General features: G+C 57.6%; 1 protein-coding gene across 2 annotated transcripts in view; it reads right to left on the bottom strand.

Annotated features, from left to right (window-relative positions):
- The window catches only part of DOCK1 (dedicator of cytokinesis 1), a 377799-nt gene extending 365900 nt beyond the window's left edge, over positions 1-11899 (bottom strand). Inside the window, exon 1 of one of the 2 annotated variants that reach the window (XM_037051192.1) lies at positions 11717-11899. In XM_037051192.1, the coding sequence (XP_036907087.1) occupies positions 11717-11762 (46 nt within the window). In that variant the 5' untranslated portion in view covers positions 11763-11899. The remainder of the gene's footprint in view (positions 1-11716) is intronic. The other variant, XM_037051193.1, reaches the window with a different exon arrangement.
- Between the last annotated feature and the right edge of the window lie 13235 nt (positions 11900-25134).

Genomic DNA, 25134 nt, shown 5'->3' with positions numbered 1-25134 from the left:
CACAGCCCATACTGGGAGGCCCCCCATCTGGGGCAGTGACTCCCCAGAAACAGGGACTGCCAGCTCTCCAGGCAATTCCTGACACTTTGCTGAGATGAACTCTCTCTGCCCCTGTGCCAGGAACCACACCAGGCGCAGGGAACTGAGGAAGGAACATGGCCCTGGCCTTCTCCTCGGGACCCTCTGTCCAGCAGGGACATGAGCAGGGGGACTGCCTCCCCTGAGACCACAGCACGTACGGAGCCGCACAGAGCAGCCTGCAGGAGGCCCCCATCCAGCCTGGGTGGGGGCGGGAAAGGTTTACAAGTAGAGCAGAGCTTGGAAATGTGAGGCAGGTGGAGGGGAGGGTATTTCCGGGCAGCTAGGAGAGCATGTGCAAAGGCACTGTGGCCTGCCAGAACACGCAGGGCTGAGAGCCTCGGAGCCTGGTGCGCAAGTACCTCCAGATGTCACTGAGGCCAGCAGGACTGCGTCCCATCCCTCCTGCTCGTGGGAGCACGGGTTTCCACCCCCCTCCCCAGGCTGACCCTTAAAGCAGCAGCCCCAAAAAGCAATGTGGAGAAACCTGGCCGCCTAGCCACAGGGCCTGAGGACCCAGACGCAGCCCCGCCTTTGAAAAATGGGCCAAAACACACATGACATGAGGGGGGCTTGAAAATAAATCTGGTGAAATTAATAGAAAAGCACAGCAATTTGGAAGAAAAATAATCACATTTCCCACCAGCTAAATCATTATTTGCCTCTGGTAAAGTCAATTACGTTAAAGAAAATAAGTTATTATTTTAGAAAGGGGAAAAAATGTTTGAGAGCTCTCCGTATGCCGGCAAGTAACAGGCCAAGAGCAGATGCACGCCCCCCCCCCCTTTTTCTCTGGCAGCGTCAGAGGCGTCAGAGCAGCCTGACTGGGGCTTCTCAGATGGCAGGCAAGCGGGGGTGGGGTATCCCCTATTCCCTGGGCCTGGACCCGTCTTTCCTGGGACCCAACCACTCAGAAAGCGGAAGAAACTCAGGCAGCCAAGACACGTGCCCAAGACACCCCACCCCCGCTGCCCAGGCCTCCCTGTCACCACCTTCTAAGCCTGTCTTCCAAAAAACAAAACACTCCCTTCAGGAACCAAGTCCTGCGGGTTTGGGCCTTTCCTCCCCAAACACGCAGGGGAGGCTCCTCTGCCCAGAGCCCAGTCAGAGTGAGCGCAGCAGCAAGCCCCTCCGAAGGGGCTGCCCCGGAACCAGATGCTGCCCCTGGCGCTGTGCGTCCGAGGGTCTCCGCGGGAGCCCTCCTGTGCCCAGGGACAAGGGGCAGCGTCTGGAGCTGGCTGGAGTTGTCACAACTGAGGGGAGGGCACTGTGATGCAGACCTGGTGCAGTGAGGCCCACACAGCACAGACAGCCCCTCAGGACCCCAAACGATCCCACCCAGGATGTCCCTCCTACTATGCAGGTCAGACCCCCACCCCCACCCCATGGTCCCAGACTGGGCACCAGGGTCTTAGCTGTGACCCAGCAGCCTCCACTTCATGAAACCCCTTCTTGGTAGTGATGTCACTAAATGTTGGCAGGGACAGGGCACCAAGCCTCAGGTCACTTCCCTGGCAGCAGGAGCTGCCACTGGGCGGAGCCAGGCCCACCCCAGGGCCCTTGCCACGACCCATGGGAGAGCGCGCACCCCGTGGGCCCACAGCTCCACCAGCCAGAATCTGCCTCAGCAACTCTGGTTAAAGAGGTTAAGCAGGGAACCCAAGTGCTGTGAGCTCGTGGTGGGGTGGTGGTGGGAGGCAGGACCGGGTCCCCTCAATCCTGGCTCCCTCCTTCCCAAGCTCTCTCTACTCCCTTCCCCTCCCCACCCCCTCCTGCCTCAAGACTTTCAGGTTCAGGGGCTCAGCCTTTCTCACTGGGCCTCAGCCCTCACACACCCTTGCCCCACAGCCGGGGGCTAGAAAGAAAGGGGCAGTCTCTTCGGGAGGGGTCAGGAGGCAGAGGCCATAAGTCTGCCATGCTGGGGGCACAGGCACAAACCCCAAGAAGCTCAGGCAGGAAGGAGGAAAGCCTGGGTTGCAACTGGGGACCAGCCAGGCACTCAGGCGGACCAGCCATGCAGGCAGACCAGAATGGAGCAGGAAATGGGGCCCAGAGGACAGGAAGGACATTTTAAAGGGCTCCCAAGCCACAGGCAGCCACCTCAGTCCGAGAAATTTGACCAGAAACCCAGAACTGGACGGACCATCCACCTGAGAGAACAACTCAACCTGCTGGGATAGCCAGGAAAGAAGTCAAACAGATCCGCATCGCCAACCATAGAGCATCAGGGCCAAAAAAGGGCCTGAGTGAAGGTCAAGTTCACTGCAGGTCGTGTCCCTCACGCTGTGGACACTGAGGGGCTCACACAGCCACAGTGCTGCGTCTGGCCAAGGGGTGCTGCTGGAGGGCAGGCGGCACGTGCACCCCAGCAAGGGCACCCACTTTCTCTGTACACTGAAACCAGCCTGAATTCTGCGGGACTGCAGGCCTGCAGCCAGAATATAAGCCCCAGGGCCCTGCATCCCCCGCCTCACAGATCAAAGCTGGAGAGCAGATCGGAAGGGAGGGAGGAGTCACGCACAGGCACAGCTTTGCTCCGCCTCTAACTCCTCTGCGCTGGGACAGCTGTGTGGGTCGCTGACAGGCACCTACAGCCTTCCTCACTTTTTACCTCTACCTGCAGGTCCAACAACGGCCCGGGCCAGCGGCTCACGCAGAAAGTTCATCTGCTCATGATATTAATTGTTTACAAGGCAACCTGTCCAGAAGCAACACAGCAATTACAAACTTCAGGGAAAGCAAAGCTCACGATGCAGCCCTGCCCACTTCCGATCAGAGTCATTCACACCATCGCCAGAAGCTGCGCAGCGCCTCTCTGACAAGCAAACATCAGCCATGTGAGCGAACACTAATAGCTGAGGACGGACGAGGAGGGCTGAGAGCTCTCCGGCACAGGCACACGCCGGCACAGGCACACGCCGGCACACACGGTCCGGCCAGCTCTCCCAGAGGAGGGCCTGGGTGGGGGCAGGGAAGATTCCAGGCCTTCTGACACCCAAGCCAGGCTCCACTGCACCAGCATCTGAGCCCCACAGAATTTACCAGACACAGAAAGGGGCCGTGGGGGGCCGTGAGGACAAGAGAACGGGAACTGGCCGACCCGTGTGGACGGGAGCCACCGCGAGGAAGGCGGCATCCTCGTGCCCACAGGCTCCCTGCTGGAGCCCCTTCTGGGTTAAGAACCCCTGCTCTGCAGGGGACACGGGGAACAGAACAGGCACCATCTGTCCTCACGTCCCGTCCCTGGACATCTATTCTGCCACGTGGCTCTAAGGGGCTAAAAGGTGCATGAACTTACGCCCGTGTGCTCAAGGCCGACAGCTGAGAGCCCATCAGAAAGCTCCCTGTGCCTGGGAAGTGAGCGTGACAGGGACACACGGGGGTGAGGCACAGCCTCCACGCCACACAGGGCCCGGGTGCTGCCAGGTCTGGCCAGGCACTGAGCTCTGGGTGCGGAAACGGGGGCAGGAGGGTGCGCACCGCCTCAGGCAGCCGCCCTGATACAGAAAGGGAATCTCAACAGTGACGCTGCTAAACCACACAGTGTGTCCCTATGGCATCCAAGGAAGATACACAAAGTCACTCAAGAGGGCCTATAAGCCTCGTGCCACACTCCTGAGGCTGAACGGCAGCCAATGGCACCTGCACGGGCAGGTACGCCAGGCTGGAGGCTCTGGGCAACGTTTCTGACGGGAGATGTACCCAGGGAAGCTCCAGAGACCTGCCTTCGCTGGGCCTTTCCAGAGGCACCGGAGCGACAGGGCCCATGTTTTCATCCGAAAGTGAGACTGGGGGGCTGGGGAGAGACTGACTCAACTGGACATTTGGTCTCGGGCAACACAAGTCTACTCAGAATCCAGGAAGAATGAAAGAAACTAACAGGTATCGGGCACAGAGCAGGGGCCAGTGTGTGCCTGGCGCTCTCTCTCCCCGACAAGGTGGGCGTGCTCCCCAGTTCTCCAAAGGAGAAGGCCTCAGGTGGCCTGCTGGCCCACGCCCACTCCGCTAGTGGGGGATGGCGCCCAGTCCCCAGGAGTTGGGGGGGGGGTGGCTGCACACCTGCGACCTCTGGGCATATTGCACAGGCTAAGAGACAACACCTGCTTCCCTCCCAGGCACCCAAATGAGAATTTAACGAGCAGACAGACGCCTGTCGAGGCTGAAACCATCTGCCCTTTGCAGGCAGAGCGGGCCTGTGGGTCTGCGCTCCGGTCCGCACGGCTGAGGCTGCCCAGGAAGAGCCTTCCCCTAGCGCGCGCCTGATGTGGATAAACACACTTGAAAACAGCACAACTTCCTGTCTGGGTCTCCACCTCCCGGATCCTGTCGTCCTGTCCCTACGAGACAACAGGGAATGGCCAGGTTTCAACAGAGAACCCAGTTGCAGTCCTCAAGTTGGGCCCCTTCAGCCTCGGGACAGGACGGGGGTTCCTACTGGCAGCCCCCACCTCTCACTTCCCACTCCCCAGGTGTCCCCGCAGCTCCCCAACCTGCGACCTCACAGGGAAAGACCACCCAGGGGGTGCCCGCTGAAGGCAGAGTGAAAAATCGGAGGGAGAGTCTTAGGTCATAATACTCGAACTGTTCTGGGCAGAGCTGCGTCCCCCAACGCACACGAACGGTGGGTGCTAATCCCGGACCTCAGAAGCTGGCCATATTTGGAGGTGGTCTCCAAAGAACTGATGGGAATTAAATAAACAACTTAATAAATTAAAAAATTCTCCAACACAGAGCCCTCCCATCTTACACCCTTGCAGAAAGCTACCCAGCAACAAACGTCAACATTTCTGGGGGGCAAAATACTGAGGTTTGGTGTGCCACAGGTCAAGGCCACACACACGAAGCAGAGTACCTTTAATCTTCAGAAAACTTGAGTATAAACCCCCTGAGTAAAGACTCGTCGGGGCAATGAAAGCGGCCTCAGCTCCGGAGTTTGGAGCACACGGTTCCGCATTCACACGTGGACATGGACACAGAGGAGGATCTGCGTGGATCACACAGCAGAATCGCAGACAGCGTGGAACCAAAGCCTGTCTCTGGGGCCACGTCAGGAAACACTTAAACGAACAGTGTCCCGGTGACTGCAGTGGCGGTGCAGAGGAGACGGCCGAGAGACACCTCTGGGTGGGGTGGCATTTTGGGTGCTGTTACGTGGGTGCGAGCAGCCCTCCCAGGCAAGGCCATCGTTCTGAGGCCCAGGGAACGGCCCTGTTCGCTGTGGTCATGTGCTTCATCATGTCAGCTCTCCTGTAATTCTGCAACTTGAAATGAAAGCCACTTAAAACACTGCCTTCATTTCTGAGTGACTGAGGTCACACGAAGCCACAGGGCAGGCAGCCCTCACCCGAGCTGACCCCGGTCCTCACAGGGAGAGCTCTGGACACGGACACACACGAGAACGGCCATCAGCAACCCAAGGGAGAGGCCTCAGGAGAAACCAAGCCTGCCAACACCTTGGCCTTGGACTTCTGGCCTCCAGGGTGGTGAGAGGAAGATTCCCTGCTGTCCAAGCCCACCTGTGGTACCCGGTGAAGGCGGCGCGCTGACGCACACACTTGGCACATGGATCTGCAAAGGGCCTGCCCGTATTTCCCAGAGCGAACTTAGGAAACAGTCAGCTCGGCTTCACATTGCCGTGTGCCCAAACCGCCTTGAGGTGCAGCGGTCACCTGGGATCCGGACGTGGACAGCTTCACAACTTGCACCAGGTCCCAAGAATGAGAAGTGACCATGGCAGGGCTGAACCTGATACTCCCAGCCCTCGCTCGGTCCCCGCCTCCTGGCTTGCCTCTCTGAAGCCTTCTCAAGACGCTGAACGGGCTTGAGAAGGGAGCGTCTTGCCTGTGTCTATACAGCTGAGCTCCACGCTGCAGGGCCTGCCCGCCAGCCTTCACGCGGGGCACGGGCCCTTCCAGGAATGAACTTGGCACACATTTCACAGCTCAGGGGCCCTGAGCCGGCTGCCCCTCCTGCAACGCCACCCGACCCGAGGGCTTCCTTGGCCCCACAGCACAGGCACCTGCCTGGGGAGTCACCTCCTAAACTAGACCAAGACCCGCTTCAAGGATGGGCGGCAATCAGAGCAATGCGAACCCACCCAAAAGGGCACACCGCTGAACGCTGGTGAGGTTACAGAGAAACTGGGCCGCACCTACAGGGCTGCGGGGGACGCTAAACGAAAACGACACAGCCCCTCTGGAGAAGTCTGGCAGTCTCTTCGAAAGCTAAACAGGCAACTGCCAGAGGACTCCGCAGCGGCACAGCTGGGCACAGCTGGGCATAGGTCCGAGCAAGAGAGGGCTTCCGTCTGCACAGAAGCCTGTCCGTGAATGTTCGCGGCGGCTCTGGTTGTCACAGCCCAAACCCAGATGTCCTTCCAGGCGGCCACACTCACACACGAGGAGGAGCCAAGCATCCGTTCGTACAGCCGCCTGGTGAGCACCCCGAGACTTACGCTGAGTGGAAAATGGTTACAAAGGCCACCCATGACTGTGTTCACGTAACCGTTGAAAGGGCAAAACTACAGAAGTGGAGAACCAATGAACGTCTGCCAGGGATGATGGGGGAGGGAAGGGGGAGGTGGGTGTGGCTCAAAAAGACGACGGGTCCTTGGGTTGGTTGGCCTCAGACCCACGGCAGCACCTGGTCCAGACACTGCGCTCTGTTTGCAAGACGTGACCCTGGGGGCCACTGGCCACGTGTGCGTGGGAATCTCTTGGTATGATTTCTTACAACTGCACCTATCTACAGTTATTTGAAAGTACAAAGGTAAGTTAGAAAAGAGAGAGAAACCTGAATTTATGAGGGATGGCTGAGCTTTCCACCAGAACATAAGCCCCAGGGTTCTGGATCCCCAAGGCCTCAGAACAGAGCTGGAGAGCACGTCAGAAGGGAGGGAGGGAGGGTGAGCGGGCACTCGCACTGGGCAGAGGCAGGGGCGCCCTCTGATGCGCCCAGCGCAGGGCTCGGCAGTTGCCTTTTTCTCCCCTCCAGGTTCCACTACCCGCACCTTCAGGATACGAGAGGACAAGGGACAAACTAACCACTGGCACTAAGACGGTCCTGACCGGACGTCTGATATTCTAGGCGAACATTGGCACAATGCTCAATTTTACATTTTCATGCTGTTTCCAAAGTAAAATCAAGTTTGAAGAAATATAATATGCCCTAATTTGGTTTTTCTGCAACTCCAGTGAACAAAATGTCTGCGTTTCTATTTACTTACAATCAGATCCACTTTTCTCCCCCCAAGTAGCAGTTTGCTTGCTGCTCTAGATAACAAAAGAGATCTCTCTGCGACTCCCACACTCCCAAATGTATTTGGGCATTACACTATTCCTAGCCATCACCATCACTGGGAGCTAATCTGAACACACGCAAGTCACGCTCCCCCACACCGGGCAAACGTCACTTCCCCCAAAGACGGGGGCAACACATACCATTAAGAAATCAACTTCGGAACAACAGCACACTCTTGGCCCCCGTGACTTAAATCCACACAGGGAATCACTTGCCACTGCATTTCTAAGCTGCGCGTGATTAAACTAAACATTAACACAGCGGCACAGCAGGGCGTGCTCGGCCAGCGTTAACTCCGCGAATCCTCCCGGCTCCTGCAGGAGGCCGCTTCCCAGACGAGAAGACCGGAGCTAAGAGGACATGCGGCATTGGCTCAAGGGCCACTTCACGAATAAGGGTCGGGAGCTGCGGAGCCTGTGTGCCAGGCGGACGGCTCTGCACGGAGGAGGCCAGAGGAAGCCTGCACACTGGGGTCCCCGGCGGCTCTATCTGCCTCACGACAACTCAGCTCAAGGCTCCGAAAGGAGCTGATTCTGCGCTCCACACCTGTGTGGTTTCTGCCGCTGCCGTAGCAAACCGCCACAGCCTGGGCAGCCTGAAAGGTCCCACACTCGCCATCTCACTTCTCCGGGTCGGACACCAGTGGCTCTGGGGCTCGGAGCCAAAGGGTCACCAGGCGGGGCTCCCGTGGGAAGTTCTGGGATGACTGTTTCCAGGTGCATCCAGGTGTTGGCAGAATCCAGCTGTGAGGGTGGGACTCAGGTGCCCGCTCCCTTGCTGGCTGTCCCCTGGGGGCCTCTCTCTGGTCCTCCCAAGTGGACCCCCATCTCAGGGCCAGCAGCTGTGCGCCGGGCCCTTCCCTGGTGCAGGGTCTCTCTGACACGCCTGCCTCATGCTTCTGGGCCCCTCTCCCACAACCGGCTGGAGGAAGTTCTCTGCTTCCAGGCCCACGTGAACAGTGCAGGAGCATGTCCTCATCTCAGTTTCAGACCTTAATCACAGCTGCAAAGTCCCTGCGCCATGTCACTCGTCACAGTCACAGGTTCTGGGGAGCAGGACATGGACGTCTGGGGGCGTGCTTCACACACCAGCCTGCAGCTTAACCTGGAGAACGTGCTGCCTATTTTTACCCAGTCTTGTGGACGGGATCTGCCGCATGGACACAATGTTATTGTGTCTGGACAGAAGACCGGCCTAGCTGGGGGGCAGGGTGGGGTCGGTGATGGAGAAGTTCATCTGGCCCAAGCCCTCGGGGTGACAGCCGTATCAAAATGTCCCAATTCACGCCTGTGCTAATAAACCAGATCTGTAAACTGGCCCTCTAAACTCAAGTCCAAGGAGAGAAATGAAAAGGCTGGTAAATCTCACAGGGAACCCCCAGAAAATTACTGGGGAGTGGGGGGCAGGGTGGGGAGTGAGCAGAGGCAGCAGAGAGACAGACCAGCCCTCCCTGCCTTTGCCGAGGAAGCAACACATCACCTATTCACTCCTTTCCCAGTCGGCAAATAAAGAACTGAAGTGTCTCATCTGCAGACAGTGAATCCTAACAGACTCCAAGCACTTGCAAACAATGAGCTGTGATTCATGTTTCCAAATGAGATGGAGTTTTATCATTTTCTTTCCCCTCGTGATTCATTCATCGGCCAAGCCAGTGGCCGAGTGGAAGCCTGGCCCACACACAGACCTCCCTGCCCCCCCAGGGCCCGTCCAGGACGGCACAGCCCTGCCCTTAGCCTCCAAAACACAATGGCTGGGGGAGAAAGCCAGTAATTTTCCCTCAGGCTGACACAGCCAATTAGCAAATGGGACTGAATCCCTACATCCAGGGCTCACTGGTCCTGGGCCAGCACCCTTCTGGAGAGAGGTGCAAACTCACAGACAAGGAGGCAGTCCGCCCTCCTCCCTCCCTGCACAAAATCAGGGGGCCCCCAGCCTGGGGTCCTCCCTGGCAGGGCCTCCAGGTTCGGAAAGGTCCTTCTGGGACGGAGCAATTTGTGGCAGCTCCCACACAGGCCAGCAGCCACCTGGCGCAACTACACAGAGCAACCCACTCTCCCACCTGAGAGCCCCACCCTTCCTAGAACTGCCTGGAGAGACCTTGCATGGGGCTTTCCTTGGAACCTTTCCAACACAGAGTTTTCTTAGAACCAAAGTACTGGCCAGACTTGCACTGTTAGAAGTCACCACGGTGAGAGGTAGTGAAACTTCTGGAGGCTGTGAGACTAAATGCAGAGGCTCTGACCTCGCCCAAGGAGGACACCCTGCCCCTCCCTGCATGCGCAAACCTTCCCTTTGACCTTCTGAGGACAGGCAAGCTACTCTACAGGTGCCCAACCTACAGCATCCTCACTGCCACCCAGGCCGCCCTGAGTGCCGAGGAAGGGTGCGGAAGCCTATGAAGAAACTCCGATGCTCTGGTGGCCCAAAGAGGGGCCCCTCCCCCATTTCCTGCAGACAGGCACAAAGGGGGCCTGCCTGAGCTCTTGAGGCAAGGCCGGGGTTTGAATCCAGACTGCAGGGATTACTCATGGTGCAAGTGTGGGTGAGTCCCCGTGCAGGGGCTAAAGCTAGACCTCACCCCACCTCCCCACTTGCCTCCAGCCAGTCCCCAGAGCCCCAGCTCCTGCTCCACCTCCCAGTGCCTTGTTCCCTGCGGGTCTGTACCCAGCTCTCTCCTCACACAGGTCAGCCCAGCAGGTTCACCGCACCACACCCGTCCCAAGCAGAATCTCTGTCCCAAACCTCCCCCATCACACGCAGACACATGGGGACACTTCTGTCAGGAGGTGCCCTGGACCGTACCCGCCCAGATGCTCACAGGGCCCTGCTGCTGGCTGGCTCGGCTCCCAGAGGCAGGATGCCCACCTCTGCAGCTAGCCTCAGTACAGTGTCTGCGCCTTGGTGTCCTGATCTGTACAAGGAAGGGGAGGGGAGCACAGCCACAAAGGTCCCGAGGCAAGGAGGCCCCCAGCTTCACCAGGGAACAAGCCAAGTGCAATCTAGGACTGTCTCAGGGTGTCTCCAGGCCAGTATCCAAGCCTGGGCCATGGCATGTCCCTGACACCTAGCAGAGATAAGCAACTGGGGTCACAGAAAGGAGAGCCCTGAGGGCTAGAGCCACCTTGGAGGCTTCCCAAGGTCACACAGTCAGGACTGAACCAGACCAGCAGTGAGCATGGGCAAGACACTCCTGGAATAGGGACTCGACTGTAAAGACTCAGAGGTGAAGACAGGGACCCTGAGGAGGACACGACCTGGCAGGCAGGGGAGGCCAGGCGGAGGTCACAAAGGCCTTACAAGTCAGGCAGAGGCAGGTGGTCCGTCTTCTTAGGGTTGTCAAACAGGAAAGGGGACACTGAAAACCAGCGGGGATGACCCGGAGACCACCGTTGGGGCAGCCACTGCCCGTCTAGTCTGGTGGGCCAGTCAGAGAAGGCAGGGACCCGGCAGGGGCTGCAAATTCCCCAAGAAGGGAAGCGGGGCACACAGGGCCGGGTCTGTTTGTTTTGCAGCTAAGAAAAGCATCGCCCTCTGGAACGTATACCGGGTCCGCAATGTAAACTTGCAACAGATCCCCCGCTACTCTCCCCAGGAAATGACAAAGCGCAGTGAGAGGCCAAAACAGGTCCCGCCCTTCCTGACCCGGTCCCCCGGTCACAGGAGCGCCTGGCCGCTTCTCTGCGAGGGTCCTGAGCTGTGTCCAGGCGGAGCCACCAAGTGGCGGGTGGCAGCGCGGTCTGATGGGCCCGCCCGGGTCGCACGTGCCACTTCCCACTGGGGGACGGCACGAGTCTTTGCTCTGATCGCGGCAACTTGAAACTGTCCTCCGGGGGCTCCAGACGGTGAACACAACTCCATCCCAAACGCCGAAAGGCACGCAGACAATGACCCCGGCTTCACGGCCGGGCCCAGCGAAACGCAGGCTTCGCCGGGGGCAGCGCCGGACCTAAGAGTCAAGGGGGCGGTCCCGGGGCGCCAGGAAGGCTCTGCCACCCGGGTGCTCGCCCGAGAACTGGATGTCGGACGGGGTTACCTGGGAAGTGACACGACCCGCCCCCCCATCCCGCGTGTCCTCAAACCGGCCCGCCTGGAGTCTCGCGGGGGCGCGGGGACAGCGCGCGTCACGGGAACGGAGTGGGCAGTGCCCCGCGCCCGGGTGCGCGGGCGCCGGGGCGGGCGAGGCGGACACGCTTCCTCCCGCCCGCGCCGCCTGACCACAGGCCCCCGGCGCCCCACCCCCCGCCGCGTCCCGCGGAGCCCCGCCGCGTCCCCCGCCCGGGAGCGCCGCGCCGCCGCGGGGAGTCGGCGCGGGCGGCGGGGCAGGCCGGCGCGTGCTCACCCACGCCGTATTTCTCCTCGCGCTTGGTGGGCACCCAGCGCGTCATGGCGCCGCGCGGGCCGCGCGCCCCAGGCCGCCGGGACCGCCGCCGCCGCCGCTGCTCGGGCAGGAAACTCGGCGCCTAGGCCGCCATTTTCCATTCCTTTCGGGCCGCGGCAGGATGGGGAGGAAAAAGTTTGCGGCGGAGGCGGTGTCATGTGGGACGGGGCGGGCGGAGCGTCGCGGGCCGGATGGGAAAGGCCGGGAGCGCCGGCGAGAGGCGGGACGGCCCGGGGCTGCGCGCCCGCCCTCGCGCCCGGACCCTGGCCGCCGAGCTCTGCGCCGCCGCGACTCTGGAACAACTACCTGTGTCCGGGGGACCCAGCCGTATCACCGCACGCCCCCACCCTGTTCCCCACATTCACTGCCCCTGGACACCCCTAAAGGAGCTCCCCAGCACCCCGCAGGGGGTGTCTCATGATCGGTGGAGGTTCCCCTCGCTTCAGTGAATCCTTCTGGGGGCTGGGTGTGGAGCAAGGAGAGGACTAAGCCCGCGGGGGGGACAGTCGGGGCATTCTAGGCGACTTTTGAAGGGTGTGGTTTGCTGGGCACGGAGTTAGATCGGTGCCCTGAGATACAGTGTCCCCAACTCAGGCTCAGCCTTGGTGGAGGCAAACCCAGGAGGTCCCCTGAAAGGAACCTTCCGCAGCATGTGGTTCATTCCTATGACAAACATTAACTGAGCACCTACCCAGTGCCTGGGTGTGCCAAGGGCACCCAACTAGCCAGGCTAGGGGCTGGGGAGGTAACAACAGATGGGCTGGCCCTTAGTGCTTGGGCGGGACACCTGTGTAGGTGGCTTCAGCGCCGGCTAGACAGTGCTTTGCTGGGAGGCGACCCTTGCTGGAGTGTTGAACAGAAGGGAGGGGCAGGCTAAGGGCCGGAGACCTCAGCCTCCTTGTGTTTGCAGAACCTCTGGGGTGTGAAGCCTAAGGAGAGAGGGAGGAGGAAGAGGGGCAGGCTGGGAAAGGAAGCTTCTGGCCAGGCCTAGGGCAAGCCCCAGGCCCTGGAGGAATCTGGTCTTCTCCTTGTAGGTCAGTTCTCAGACCTTCCTGGTTTTCACACCAGTAAAAGTCAGGGCTTCAGATTTCTCTAAGGCAAAACTCCAAACAACACTCATACTGATTTATTTCTACCATAATTTTGAAAAAGAATAGAGAGGGGAAAGAAGTCAGCCTCAGACTGAAGGCAGCCCATTAAATGGGATCAATTTTGTTCCATGGAATACTAACTGTCTTCTCTCTTGACCCCGAGAACCAGTGATGATGGCAATAGGCCTAGGAGCCTTCAAGGATTGGGGGACGGAAGGTAAGAAGGACAAAGCGCCCCATGGAGCAGGGACAGCATTGGGTAGTGGAGCTGGAGAGGCAGCCGTGGGGCTCGGGAAGAGCAGAGTGGGCCCCCATTCTGCTGAAGAGAATGCCCGTTGCCTGGATAACCTGGACTTGACAGCTGGTGGTGAGTCAGCCACAGAGTCATCTCAGGTGACAGACCTGGCCTTGCTGGTAAGGAACTGAAGCCCTCCAGAGGGCCCACCCCTCCTGGGCTGCAGTCACATGCACTAAGAGCCTTGGGTGGGTATTTGAAACTCCAGAGGCTCACGGCCTGATGAGCCCCCTTGAAGGACAAGCAACTGTGAAAGTGCCGTGCAGAAGCCCGGAGCTCGGCCGCCATGGCCTGGTGGCCTGACCTCCTCTCGGCAGGTTGGGGCCAGGCTTTAAGGACAAGCAGAAACTAGCTAGGTGGATGGCTGCAGGAACAGCTTGTGCAAAGGCCCTGGGGCCGGACCAACACAGACGTTTAAGAACTGAAAGGCCGGTGGGGCTAAAACACAGGAAACAGCGGGAACGGGGAACAAAACTGGCCTGCAGTAGACGGGCCTTCCAGGCCCTGCCAGGAATTCAGATTTTGCAAAGAAAACCTGGAAAACAAATGTCGATTATACTCACCTCCTCTTTCACGCCCACTTTCAATTCTGGTTGCAGGGCTGTGTTACCACACAAAGGTTCACTTCTGGACGTTCGATGAAGCCATTACTATGACATCGGCTTTTGAGAAAAGAAAGAGCAATTTAATGTTAAATCGGCTCGCTGGTGGCACGGTTCAAATCTCTCCCATTCAGGGTTCAGAGAAGATTTTCGGGTTCAGGGGAACAAGTATGTGGAAGCTCTGGGGGCAGGTTTTCATCGGAGGACCTTGGAACTTGGCCCTTTGTCCTGAGAGGCTTCGGCACTGCATCTCCCCGGACAGGGGATGCTTCCCTCTGAAAGCGTTCCGGCGTTCCAGTTCCGGTTCTGTGCAGGCCCTTTGGTTCCGGGTGCCGCTGGAGGTCAAAGTTGTCTGCTCTGTGCACGCATGGGCAGTCGGCCCTGTGGTTTCGGTCTGTTGTCTCTGGAAAGCTTTTCAGTAACTTCTTAGAAACGGAACAGGACCCTTTGGAGCTGGTTCTGCGTTACTGCTGCGCAGCAGGGAGGTGTGTGTGGCCGTGGAAGGCCCAGGGCTGGGCAGCCACACCCCCCTGGGAGGCCTGGTGGCCTTGCCACCGCCTGCTGTGGGACCCTTCGGCTTTGGTTCCGGCCGTTCTTCTGTTTCCAGGTGTTAGGGCTCTGATATTCCTACGATCGAGGGCTCAGAGTACGACCTCAGGGGCTCTTCGAGGACCACGGCAAAAGCTGTGCCCGCGCAGTAAGACGCTCACTGTGGCCGGCTCCCCCATGTGCCACTGCCTCGAGGTTCCTGGCTAACCTGGAGCTCAGAGTTTCTACAACAGGGACCACTTCCCCGCAGATAAAGCGAACTGAATGGATGTGGTGTGGGATTCGTGCACTTCTGTAAGACTGTCGTGTAAGGACACTTCAAAATCGGAAGTGCGGAACACCAGGCGGACCGGGGCCCACGTGTGTGACACAGTGAGGCGTCCATGCCATCGTCACAGTGTGTGCCCAGTCTTGGCTGAGAAGTCCTACATGTGGCTGCTGTCCCTCCGCTGGTTGGTGAGTGTCCACACTTTTCTCTGGCAGTGGTCTCGTCTTGCAGCTCCGAAGTGTGTCCCGGGCTGTGGCTCTTGGCCCCAGGGCTGCATGAGCTCTCGTTGGGTACTGGAGCCCAGGAGCCCTGGGGGGCAGTGGCCAGGAGGCATTTTTAACTCCCGAGTTTGCATGCGAGGGCCCTAGGTCTCAACCACACCTCCCCAGCGCCAGGCAGGGTTTGGGTCTGTGCCAGGCATGCCAGTGTGACACACCCAGGCCCATGAAAAGGGTGAGAATGGGGGCAGGGGTGTGGGAATTTTGTACACTCCCAAAAGGGTGTGACCAGATTGCTGGTCACCTGACCAGGGAGGAACGGGGTCTCACAGGATTTAGTTGCTGCCCTGTGCCAGTGGCAAATCTTGGCATCGTGTCAGGAAACCAGGCGGGCGGTCACAGCGCGCCTTGCCACACAGTACAGATTGTGTCATCGAGACTTTGCACCTGACTTTCAGTCGACAGGAAATAGAAGAGATTGAGGGACAAGTTAAATGACACCACAAGAAATACAGCCAGACGAAGCTGGAAGGTGGGGCCCTGGCCGAGTAGCTCAGTTGGTTAGAGCATCCTCCCAATACACACCAAGGTTGCAGGTTCGATCCCTGGTCAGGGTACATACAAGACTCAACCGATGATGCATCAAGATGCGGAGCCACAAACCAATCAATCTCTCTCTCTCTCTCTCTCTCTCTCTCTTTCTCTCAAAAAGAATAAAAATTGAAAAGCTGGAAGGTCAGGCCTTCTATGGGACACTGGTTTTCAACAAGTCAGTGGTATTGGAAAAGAATGGGTAATGTTAACGTGTTAGATTTTTTAAAGACTCAAGGATGCAACATTCCAATGCAATGCTGGTCCTTGACCGGGTGCTGCTTCCAACAAACCAACTCGTGAAGATGCTTGGGACCAGAGTGGGCTTTAAATATTTTTAAATGTAGTGTTTATTTTGTTAGGTGTGATAATAGTATGACTGTGGTTATGTCAGAACAAGCCCTTATATGTTAGAGACGCCTGCTCAAGTGGTTAGAAGGGAACAGTCACTGTGTTTGCCATTTACTCCAATGTTGCAGAAAAAAGAAAGACAAAGCAAAACTGTTCAGTCTAGGCGACAGGTCTAGGAGTGCATCATCTCTCGGTCTGTCTGTATGTGGGCATGTGTATGTTTTAAATCTTTTATGAAATAAAGTCAAAGTGGGGGAAAGGAAGGGCTTAAGACTTAAAAACCAGCTTGAGAAACAGTAGCCTAGACTGACCTCACGCCAACAGCCCAGGGGCCGCCCCATCTCACGGGCACTCTGCTCAGGGTTCTCCCTGAAGATCCCCAGGGCAGACCCGGCTGTTAAACTTCTACCAGCTCCACAGCACAAACAAGCTGTACAGTCCAGGGTGCCGCTGGCTGCGCCACTGTGCCTGATGGGCATGCGCATCTGCGAAAGCACGTGTAGACAGAGCAGTCCCTCCCACACTGAGCACACAAGGAAATGAGATCCGGCTACAGCAAGTGGAGCCTCCTGAAGCTAAAGGAGCCCCGGGTCTGGGCTTCGAGGCCTGTGCTAGTCTAAGCCTTGCCCCTGGAGGCTGGATGCCCGTGACCCCCCACCTTTGCCCCGCCCCCAGGCCCCAGGGTCCTCGGGCAGTGCTGGGTAGCCCCTTCATGGGGTCAGCCAGACACCTGACCAAGACATTGGCAGCTGTCTGAGCAAGTTACCCAGCAGCTCTGAGTCTCCTTGTTAAAATATCTGACTTCTAGGGTGTCATCACGTTAAAATAATGGTCACAGCCCTAACTGATGTGGCTCAGTGGTTTGAGTGTCATCCTACAAACTGAAAGGTCGCAGGTTCCGTCAGGGCACATGCCTGGGTTATGGGCCAGGTCCCTGGTTGGGGGCGCATGACAGGCAGCCTATTGATGAATGTTTCTCTCACAAATCCATGTTTGTCTCCCTCTCTTTCTCCCTCCCTTCTCCTCTCTCTAAAAATAAATAAAATCTAAATAATAATAATGGTAGCAGAGCTTAACAGGGGTGGGGGCTTCAGAAATAAACAATTCTCAGATATCAGGAGGTATAGGGCTGAGATCTCTGAAAGACAGGAAATGAATGAGTGAGCCTTCTGGTCAGTTGCCCAGCTGGCTTCCTGGAGGTGGTGTCTGGGCTGCTACACAGGAAGAAGAGCCCACCTGAGCCCAGGGTCCCACTGAGCAGAAACAGTGTTGGGGGTTAAAGAAGCCAAGGACTTGCAGGTGGGAGAAGCCAGGAGGAGGGGCCGCCCACACAGGGAGGGCACCGGAGACCTGCAGTGGTCCGCCCAGAGTCTCTGATCTTGACCTGGGCATGGGGGAGGGAAACAAGGTGAGTCCAGGTCAGCGCCAACTTGCGAAAGGCCCACTGTGGGCTGGCTGCAGAAAGAACCCCAGAAAGTATGGGCCCCAAATAAGCCCCGGAACTTACGCAGCATTGTTCCCTCCCGCCCAGTGGGGACAGGAGGGAATCTTCCCAAGGCTCCTACCTCCCTCGGGAGCTTCATGTGTTCTAACCTGAAGGCTGCTCTGGTCAGTGATCAGGGGAAAGGCAAGCCCAGAGAATGAAATGGCCGAGTCACACTCAGCACGCAAGGACAGGGTGTAGCACTATTTAAAAGACGGTGAACCCAGTGCCCGTTGCGTGAAGTTGCCGTGTCTGGCATCCAAGCCAAAAGACGTGGGAAAACAGCCTGTAGCCTGCAGTGAAATCCACATGCAGAAATGACAGGGATGACGGAATGTGCAGACAGAACTGTGTCATCACTGTGCTCCCTGTGCCCCAAGAGGTGGAAGAGAACAGGGAGAGAAAGAGGGACTCCGACGACGTCAGGGTTCTGCTCATGCCCAGGGCTGTTACTGCCGTGAGGGGCAGGGGTGGTGTGGGATGTGGCTGAGCGGCCTCCTTCCATCTGGGAAACACTGGTTCTCTCGCCTCCTCCTCCCTTCATATTTGCTCCGACGAGGCCTTCCAGTTTCTGGCTCTGCAAGTGCTCACTGCTATGGGCATGGGGCATAGGGCCACCTTGGCCATGTGACGTGGTAGTCAGGAACTCCTGTGGGTACCTGCTGGGTTTGTCTGTCCCCCTCCGTCCCTGCTTCTCCTTCTTTAGACATCACTGTGCTGGTTGTCATTTGGGGACCCACTGTTACCTGCTGAATTGTGACCCCCCAAAATTCACATGTCGAACACTAACCCCAAGGACCTCACAATTCAACTCTATTTGGAAATAGGACCTTTAAGGGGGGGGATGAAGTTAAAATGAGGCCTTTAGAGTGGGCCCTGATCCAATCTGACTGGTGCCTTTCTAAGAGGAGGAAGTGTGGGCCCACAAAGGGACCCCAGGGGTGCGTGCACACAGGAAAGACCATGTGAGGACACAGCCACGTGGCGGCCACAAAGAGAGGCCTCGGGGAGAAACCAACTAGCTGGCGCCTTGAACTCAGGCAGACTGTGAGGTGTCCGTTTCTCCTCCCTGGCTTCTTGCAGGCTCCCTCAAGGGAGCCACTGTGGTCCCCTGCCACCATGCAGCCTCGCCCAGAGCCACCTCAAAAGCCAGGGACAGGGTGTGGGCCACAGCACTGCAGGCTGGCCCTGCTCCAGGGTCTTGCTGTTGCCATCGGAAGGTTCCAGCTGCAGAAGCAGCACTTCCTCTTCTGAGCCTCGCAGCTGGGCCCTTGGCCCCGAGGTTCCCCCTCAGGCCCCGAGGATGGTCTGGACGAGGTCGGCTGGCCTGTGAAAGGCCGCTGTGGGCGGGCTCCGTCCAGCAGAGTTATAGCCGGTCCACTGAGAAGGCACTCGCAAGCGCACTGAGACCTCTCCTCCTCACCTGACCTGCGGGCACCCCACCTCACGGATGGCAGCACAGGCCTCCTGGGGGCTCTCTGTGCGCGTTCTCAGCTAGAGCGCAAGAGGCCGCATTGAACCCCATGCTGCAGAGGGGCCACCATGCATGGAGGCTGGGAGAAGACAGCTTCTGCACATTAAGGAGGGAGACCTCAGGAGAAAGCCACCCTGCTGGCACCCGGTTTCTCCAGGGGAAAGCCAGGAGGGTGGTGATGACAGAGTGTGATGGAAACCACAAGGAAAGGAGAACTGGCAGATAAGTTTACTTAAAAATGACCGGAACACCATTCGATGATGGCGAAAAGGATTCAGCCAAGTATAGTGGAAAACCATCGTTGGAAAGATTGTGTCAATACCCTGCCTGATTTGAAACTGCAAAGAAACCATAATGGCGTTGTCTTAGCACAGTGAGAAAAGATACAGACGACCAATGAAAGTGTCTGAGCGTTTGACAGCTGCCCCCCGTCCCTCGGGCCATGCCTGGCAGCCGGGCACGGCCCCCTGCCCGTCCTGAGGGAGCTTGGCCATCAGGAGGGTCCCATCGTGCTGCTTATGGTGAGGATTTCAATGGGTGCAGGGGTGACTTGTTTAGCTTTTGTTCTGTTTGAGACGTGTCAGGTGCCGGCAGGCTCCTGACTCCCCCGTGTCCCCTCGGGCTCCCGTTTGGACGGGATGAGTCGGATCTCTGGAAAGGACAGCCGGGCTGCCTGGGCCATGGGTGGGCCGAGGCCCATGTCACATGGTGCTGACCCGCTTCCTGCCCTTTGCCCGTCCCTCCTCAGGCCTGTCTGCAGCCTTCTGGGTGGCTCCCTCCTCATGGGCCTCCCCCTCTGCTCTGTTTGACATTGACCTTCGTTGATTCGCCTTCACACGATACTAGAAAGTGTACTTCAGAGCTTCAGTCCCAGCTCTCATTCACATAGTGAGTGGACCCTTGTGTGACCTGTTGGGGTGTGTGTGTGTGTGTGTGTGCATGTGTGTGTGTGTGTGTGTGTGAGAGAGAGAGAGAGAGATCCTCAGTACAGAATCACTCAGCAGCTTTTGTTCATTCCATTACTAGTTGTTGTAACTCAGTTGATGTCTTCTTAAATTGGTCCATGGTCCTTGGCAGAAGACAGAGAATCTTCTCCACCTTAGGCAGGCTGACCCATTCCTCAGCACAGCCACCCATGTGTGTTAGGGACATGTCCAGTCGCCAAGAACTCGACCACAGGGCTGCCGCCCCACCACCCACCCTGCAGTGGAGCCTGCGTGCTTCTCGTCCCGAAATACTGGCCCAGTCATTCGAATGTCAGACCCCGGACCTAACCCACAGCACAGCGGCGAGGTGGAAGGACAGGTGTCGTTCTTACGCCCCAGCCCCGCAGAGGAGGACGGAGGCAGGGATGCTGGGGCGCAGCCCAGGCCTCTAGACTCGGCCCCGCGGGGCCCCGTGTTCCCCGGACCCCGTGCCTCTGCGAATCCGCGCCTGAAGAAGGCTCACGTAGAATGGGGAGGGTGCTCACCACCCAGACAGCGGCCCCCTGGCCAGGCTCTTGACTAAGTGGGCACCCTTGAGCTCCTGGAGGGTCGGCAGGATTCGGGGACGGGTCTTTGAAGTGAAGTTCAGTCGGCCTGGAGGCACAGGAGGCTGAGCAGCCAGTAGGCTGGGCCCAGGGCATCCTTGCCCGGAGCTGCCTCCAGGCCAAGGCTCTGCCTCCCAGCTCCCCACCCATCCCACAGGCCCCACCCTGCCCACCCGCCGGCTGCTCTGAGGGCCACCTCCTGGCTGCAGCCACAGCTGACCTTTCAGGTCCCCGGCATAGGCAGCTTGCTCACGCCCTTGAATACACCTGAAGCCTCCCCAGGCCAGCACTCTGCCTGCTCCACCTTCTCCCCTCTGGCCAATGCTGCTGCCACCCTGGCAAGGGTCAAAGGTCAGCCAGGTGACCCTAACCACACTCCAGGCAGTCGTTCCCTCCCTCTGCAGTCCTCTCAGGAGCCCTTCCCCGTGGGACAGCAGTTACCTGGACTCACCTGGCTCTTGTTATCTGTGACTGCCCCCAGGCTGGGAGGGAGTCCTATGCATTTCATCCACACTGTACCTGAGCATGGGGCTAATCCCTAGGAAGGAGCACTGATGATGCAGATAGACAGTCCTTGCTGAGCTCTCCCGGGGTCTCACTTAAGTACAGCCTCTGGTTTGCAGGTAGCCGTGTGGGAAGCTGTGCACTCTGCTTGCAGCCCAGCCAGTGGGCAGCGCCCGCCAGCTGCTGTCGGCAGTGGGGTGGGAGCTGCAGGGGTGTCCGTCAGGTGGGTGGCTCCCCCAACACCCCCCGGGAGTGGAGCCACATCTGCAGGAGCCCTGAGCGTGTACAGGGTCTGAGGCAGATGAGCTCTAGTCCCCAGCCTGGGGACCAGGTGGTCTGGCCCACGCAGGGGTGCATGAGGGACCATGGGGTTGGGACCGATCCCGATTAATCCTTGTTTAAATCTCTCTAAGCCACCTGAACCTCAGCATCAGGAAAGGCCCACTCCCAGACACTGTGCCCGGGAGAGAACGAGGGTGAGTCCCGCAGACGTGCTCCCCGACAAGCCCTCTCCTCTCTTGGCCCTGACTCAGGCTCCCCCGAGCCACCCGGAGTGAGCAGAAGAGAGCGGTTGGGGCAGGGCCACCTCCGGTTGCAGGCAGGCACACACACCCTGTCTCTGCTCGGCTGTGGCCCAGGACCACAGGCAATGAGGAAGAGGCTCCTGGAGGGGGTCTAGGAGCCCACGGCACTCAGCTCAGGGTGAGAAGTGTGCGTGGCACACCCAGTGCTGGCCAGGAATCACTTGGGTCTGGGGGCACACTGGTGGCAGAGAGACAGGCTTTATGAAAAGCCTCATGGGTGGGGAGGGGTAATGAGGAGCCTGTCCTTGTGAGCAGGCAGAGGGGACAGTTTTCACAGGGAGTGCTTGAGGTGGGTGAGACCTGAATTAGCCATTCTGCTGGGCCCGAAGGGCAAGACAAGGAAGGGAGGCCGGCCTGCAGGCAGAAGCAGAACTCGCCCGCGGGCCGGGCTGGGCCCTGTGCCCCCTAAAAACCTCCTGTGCCACACAAAAGAACCCATGCCTGAGCCCTCCTGGCCCCTGGCTCGCGCTCTCTGACATGGCTGCAGGTGAGAGACCAGGGAAAGGGGTGCTGGGGGCAGGCTTTGGGGAGCTCTCCTCTGCCTCCCCTCGACCGCACTCTGAGCTACAAAGACCCATGGATTCTCCCAGGGTTGACCTGCCTGCTTTATGACGTCAGAAACATTCAAACCATTGCCGCTGTATCACAATTGCAATAGACCCAGAATTCCCGTTCCAGATGCTTTCAAGGAGATTTTCACTTTCTGAACTTGATTTTGTTGCTATTATTATCAATCAGTGGGACAAAGCCATTCTAAGAACAGGTGCTCTTGTACTTGTATTTGGGGCATCCTTGATTTCTCCTTTTGTCTCCGCCAGTAAAAGTGGGAGCGGGGAAATTCTGTGAGAATTTCGACACTGGAGCGGGATTTCCCAAGGCTGCACGACCAAACTCGGGCGCTCCTGCAGCTGACGAGAGAGACCAGTGGGGGCGAAGCCTTCACCTTGCTTTTCAGCGGGTTTTGTGTTCCTCGAGCCCTGCCCAGGGATGTCTTTGATTCCAGTCCAGGGATTAGGGCATCAAAGTTCAAGGCCAGCATTTCTGAAGGGTTTGGCGACTGCGTTCACTTGATCCCTGGCCCTGGAACCACAAAAGCAGGTGCAATGGATGTATCGTTGACGGAGCCTGAATGAACCAGGGAGCTTCACTAGAACGAGATGACAAATTCAATTCAAGGGTCTTAAGCAAATCGCAGACCCAGAAACACCCTGGCCACACCCAGAGTGTTCCAAAGACAAAAAGTGAGCATTTAGAGTAAAAAGCACACTCTTGAGAAGAGTCAGTCCTGTGTTCTTAGCCTCCAGTCCTCCAGAGGTGCGGCGGTCTGGACGAAGGCACGCTCTTGCCCAAATCCTTCGGGTTTTCTAGGACGCGTGTCCTGGCTGCATAACCGATGTACCACTGAAAAGTTCAGAAGATTCAGTCCTCAGATTGGTTACAGTCACACAGAATCAATGCCCGCATTTCAGCTCACTCTGATTTCAGCAATTTCATCAGCTTGACCGTAGTGACTCCATGTTGTTTCCTCACCTTCCCCAGCATCCCACCTGAGGGCAGGGGAGGAAGCCTGGGCAGAGGCGGGGCATCTCTGGCGTGGCCTCCATGCTCCCACCTGCCTGGCTTCACTTCAGTGTCCGAGGCAAGGAGCCTTCCAGCCCGAGCCCAGTCTGACCTGGATGGCCTTCAGCGACCAACCGGGCTGCTCTTCTCTGAGGAGATCACAACGTCTCAGACTGTCTGTCTGTTCCTCTGGAGCAGACGGTAGAGAAGTGTGTCTTGGTTCTGTTGAAAAAGGGGGACTCAGTCCTCTCCTGAGAGGAGCATTGTGTGGGTGCATGTCCCGCTCCACAGACTGGAAGGGTCAGGCCCAGCCTGGTGACACTCAGCTGGAGGACAGCTTTGCATCCATTCTGGTCCTGGCTGCGAGTTCCTATGGAGGGCTTTAAACACGCCTTTGTTTTACAGAAATAGTTATTCCGTAATGTATAGGCAAGAACCTGAGACAAAGCAGGTTTCAGGTTTCAAAAAGGATATTGTCCTCGTGGGGGAGACCTTTGCTTTTGCTTTTTAAAAGATTGTTATTGAAAAATAAATCACAAGTACAGAAAACTTCACAAATCAAATATATGGCTTAGTGAATTATTTCAAGGTGAACACTATCACAGGATCTGGTTAAGAGACAGAACTTTGTCAGCCGCCCCCAGGAGCCCCTCCCAGGTCACAAGCCCCTCCAATCACATGATGTTCCAGTCCCAGCCCCCCCCCCCCCTTCTCTCAGAAGCAGCCATTATCCTGACCTTTTTTTTTAATAAATTTTATTTATTTTTAGAGAAAGGGGAAGGGAGGGAGAGAAGCATCGATCCTCAATGTGCAAGACATACACTGATCGGTTGCCTCTTGCCCACCCCGAGCCGGGGACCCGACCCACAGCCCAGGCACGCGCCCTGACTGGGAATCGAACTGGAGACCTTCCATTTCTCAGACTGGCACTGAATCTACTGAGCCACACCAGCCAGGGCTTGACTTTTATAGTAATAACTTCCTTGTGCTTTTTTAAATGGATTTTTCTCTCTCAGCGGTGCATCCCTGTCCACTATTAAAAGCAAACTGTTCTTCTACTCACAACACTTCTGACACCAAGTGTGTGAATTTTCCACACAAGTAATTCTCCAATTCCCCGACCCCGCCTGTGTGTCCTACAGTTTGATTCAGTTCTGACACTAACTGTCCACAGTTACTGCCAGGCCCCACAAGGTGAGGGCTCAGCCCCACAAGACTGACTCCCAATTTCAGACGTCAATCACGAGTGATGGTTCCCTAGGCTCCCCGCACTTCTCTCCAGCGTGTCTACAGTTCAGGGGTTCCCATGAACCCCCTCCTCAGACTGGCTTGCTTTATCGACTCAGAACTCGGGGACCTGCTTCATGGGCTCTTACCTGGCTATCATAAAGGCTGGGGCAGAGACAGGTGAATAGCCAGTGAGGAGGTGCAGACGTACAGCCTGGGAGGGTCCGTACCCAGGAGCTCCTGCCCCCTCGGGGCCCGGGGCGCACCCTCCTCCCGGCACGTGGGTGTGCTCACCAGCCCAGAGGCTCTCCAAACATCAGTTGGGGGTTGGGCAGAGGTCCTGTTTTGTAGGCAGGATTGATTGAGTCCTTGGCCATTGGTGGTGAACTCAGTCTCCAGCCCCCTGCCCTCCCTGGAGATTGATGAAAGCTTCAACCCTCTGATCACATGGCTGGTTTCTATGGCAACCAGCCCCCCTCCTGAATCTGTCTAGAGACCCCTCAGCCAGGAGTCCTCATTAGCCTACCAAAGTGTCTCCCAGCATTCAGGAGGTGCCAAAGGCCCTCTTGGCAGCTTCGTGCTGGGAACCAGGGGCAGAGACCAAATATCTATTTCTCATTATGTGGTAACTGTCTGTAGGCTTCCACTTTAAAACCTTTGAATTTGCCCTTCAAATCTCTTGTAACCCTTCAATGCCTCACCATCCATTTTGTTTCCTGTGGCTTATCTGTGGAGAGACCTTTGACCAATTTCCCACAGTCCCGATGTCGCCGACTGCACTTAGGGTGTCATTTAATCTGTCCCCATATTTCCTAAAAATTTACAGCTGGACTCAGAGCCTGGGCCTGGCTTAGGGTGGGCCCCTTTGCCCAGACCACAGGAGGCTCTGAGTGACGAGGTGTCTTTCTGCAACATTAGCAGACTGCAAAGTTCCATGCTTTTATCTGGTGAACGGTGTAGCTAAGTGGAGATGTTCCAATTCCATTTTTTTCATCTAATTTTAAAGAGACTCTAACTACCCCTCATTTGCCCTTGGTTTCTCAGTGGGACA

Source organism: Sturnira hondurensis, unplaced genomic scaffold (assembly GCF_014824575.4).
Source record: "Sturnira hondurensis isolate 20B ecotype Veracruz unplaced genomic scaffold, ASM1482457v3 Scaffold0007208, whole genome shotgun sequence".
NCBI classification, from domain to species: Eukaryota; Metazoa; Chordata; class Mammalia; order Chiroptera; family Phyllostomidae; genus Sturnira; species Sturnira hondurensis.
The sequence above is the reverse complement of the archived record's forward strand: the minus strand, read 5'-3'. Positions and strand labels throughout refer to the sequence as shown.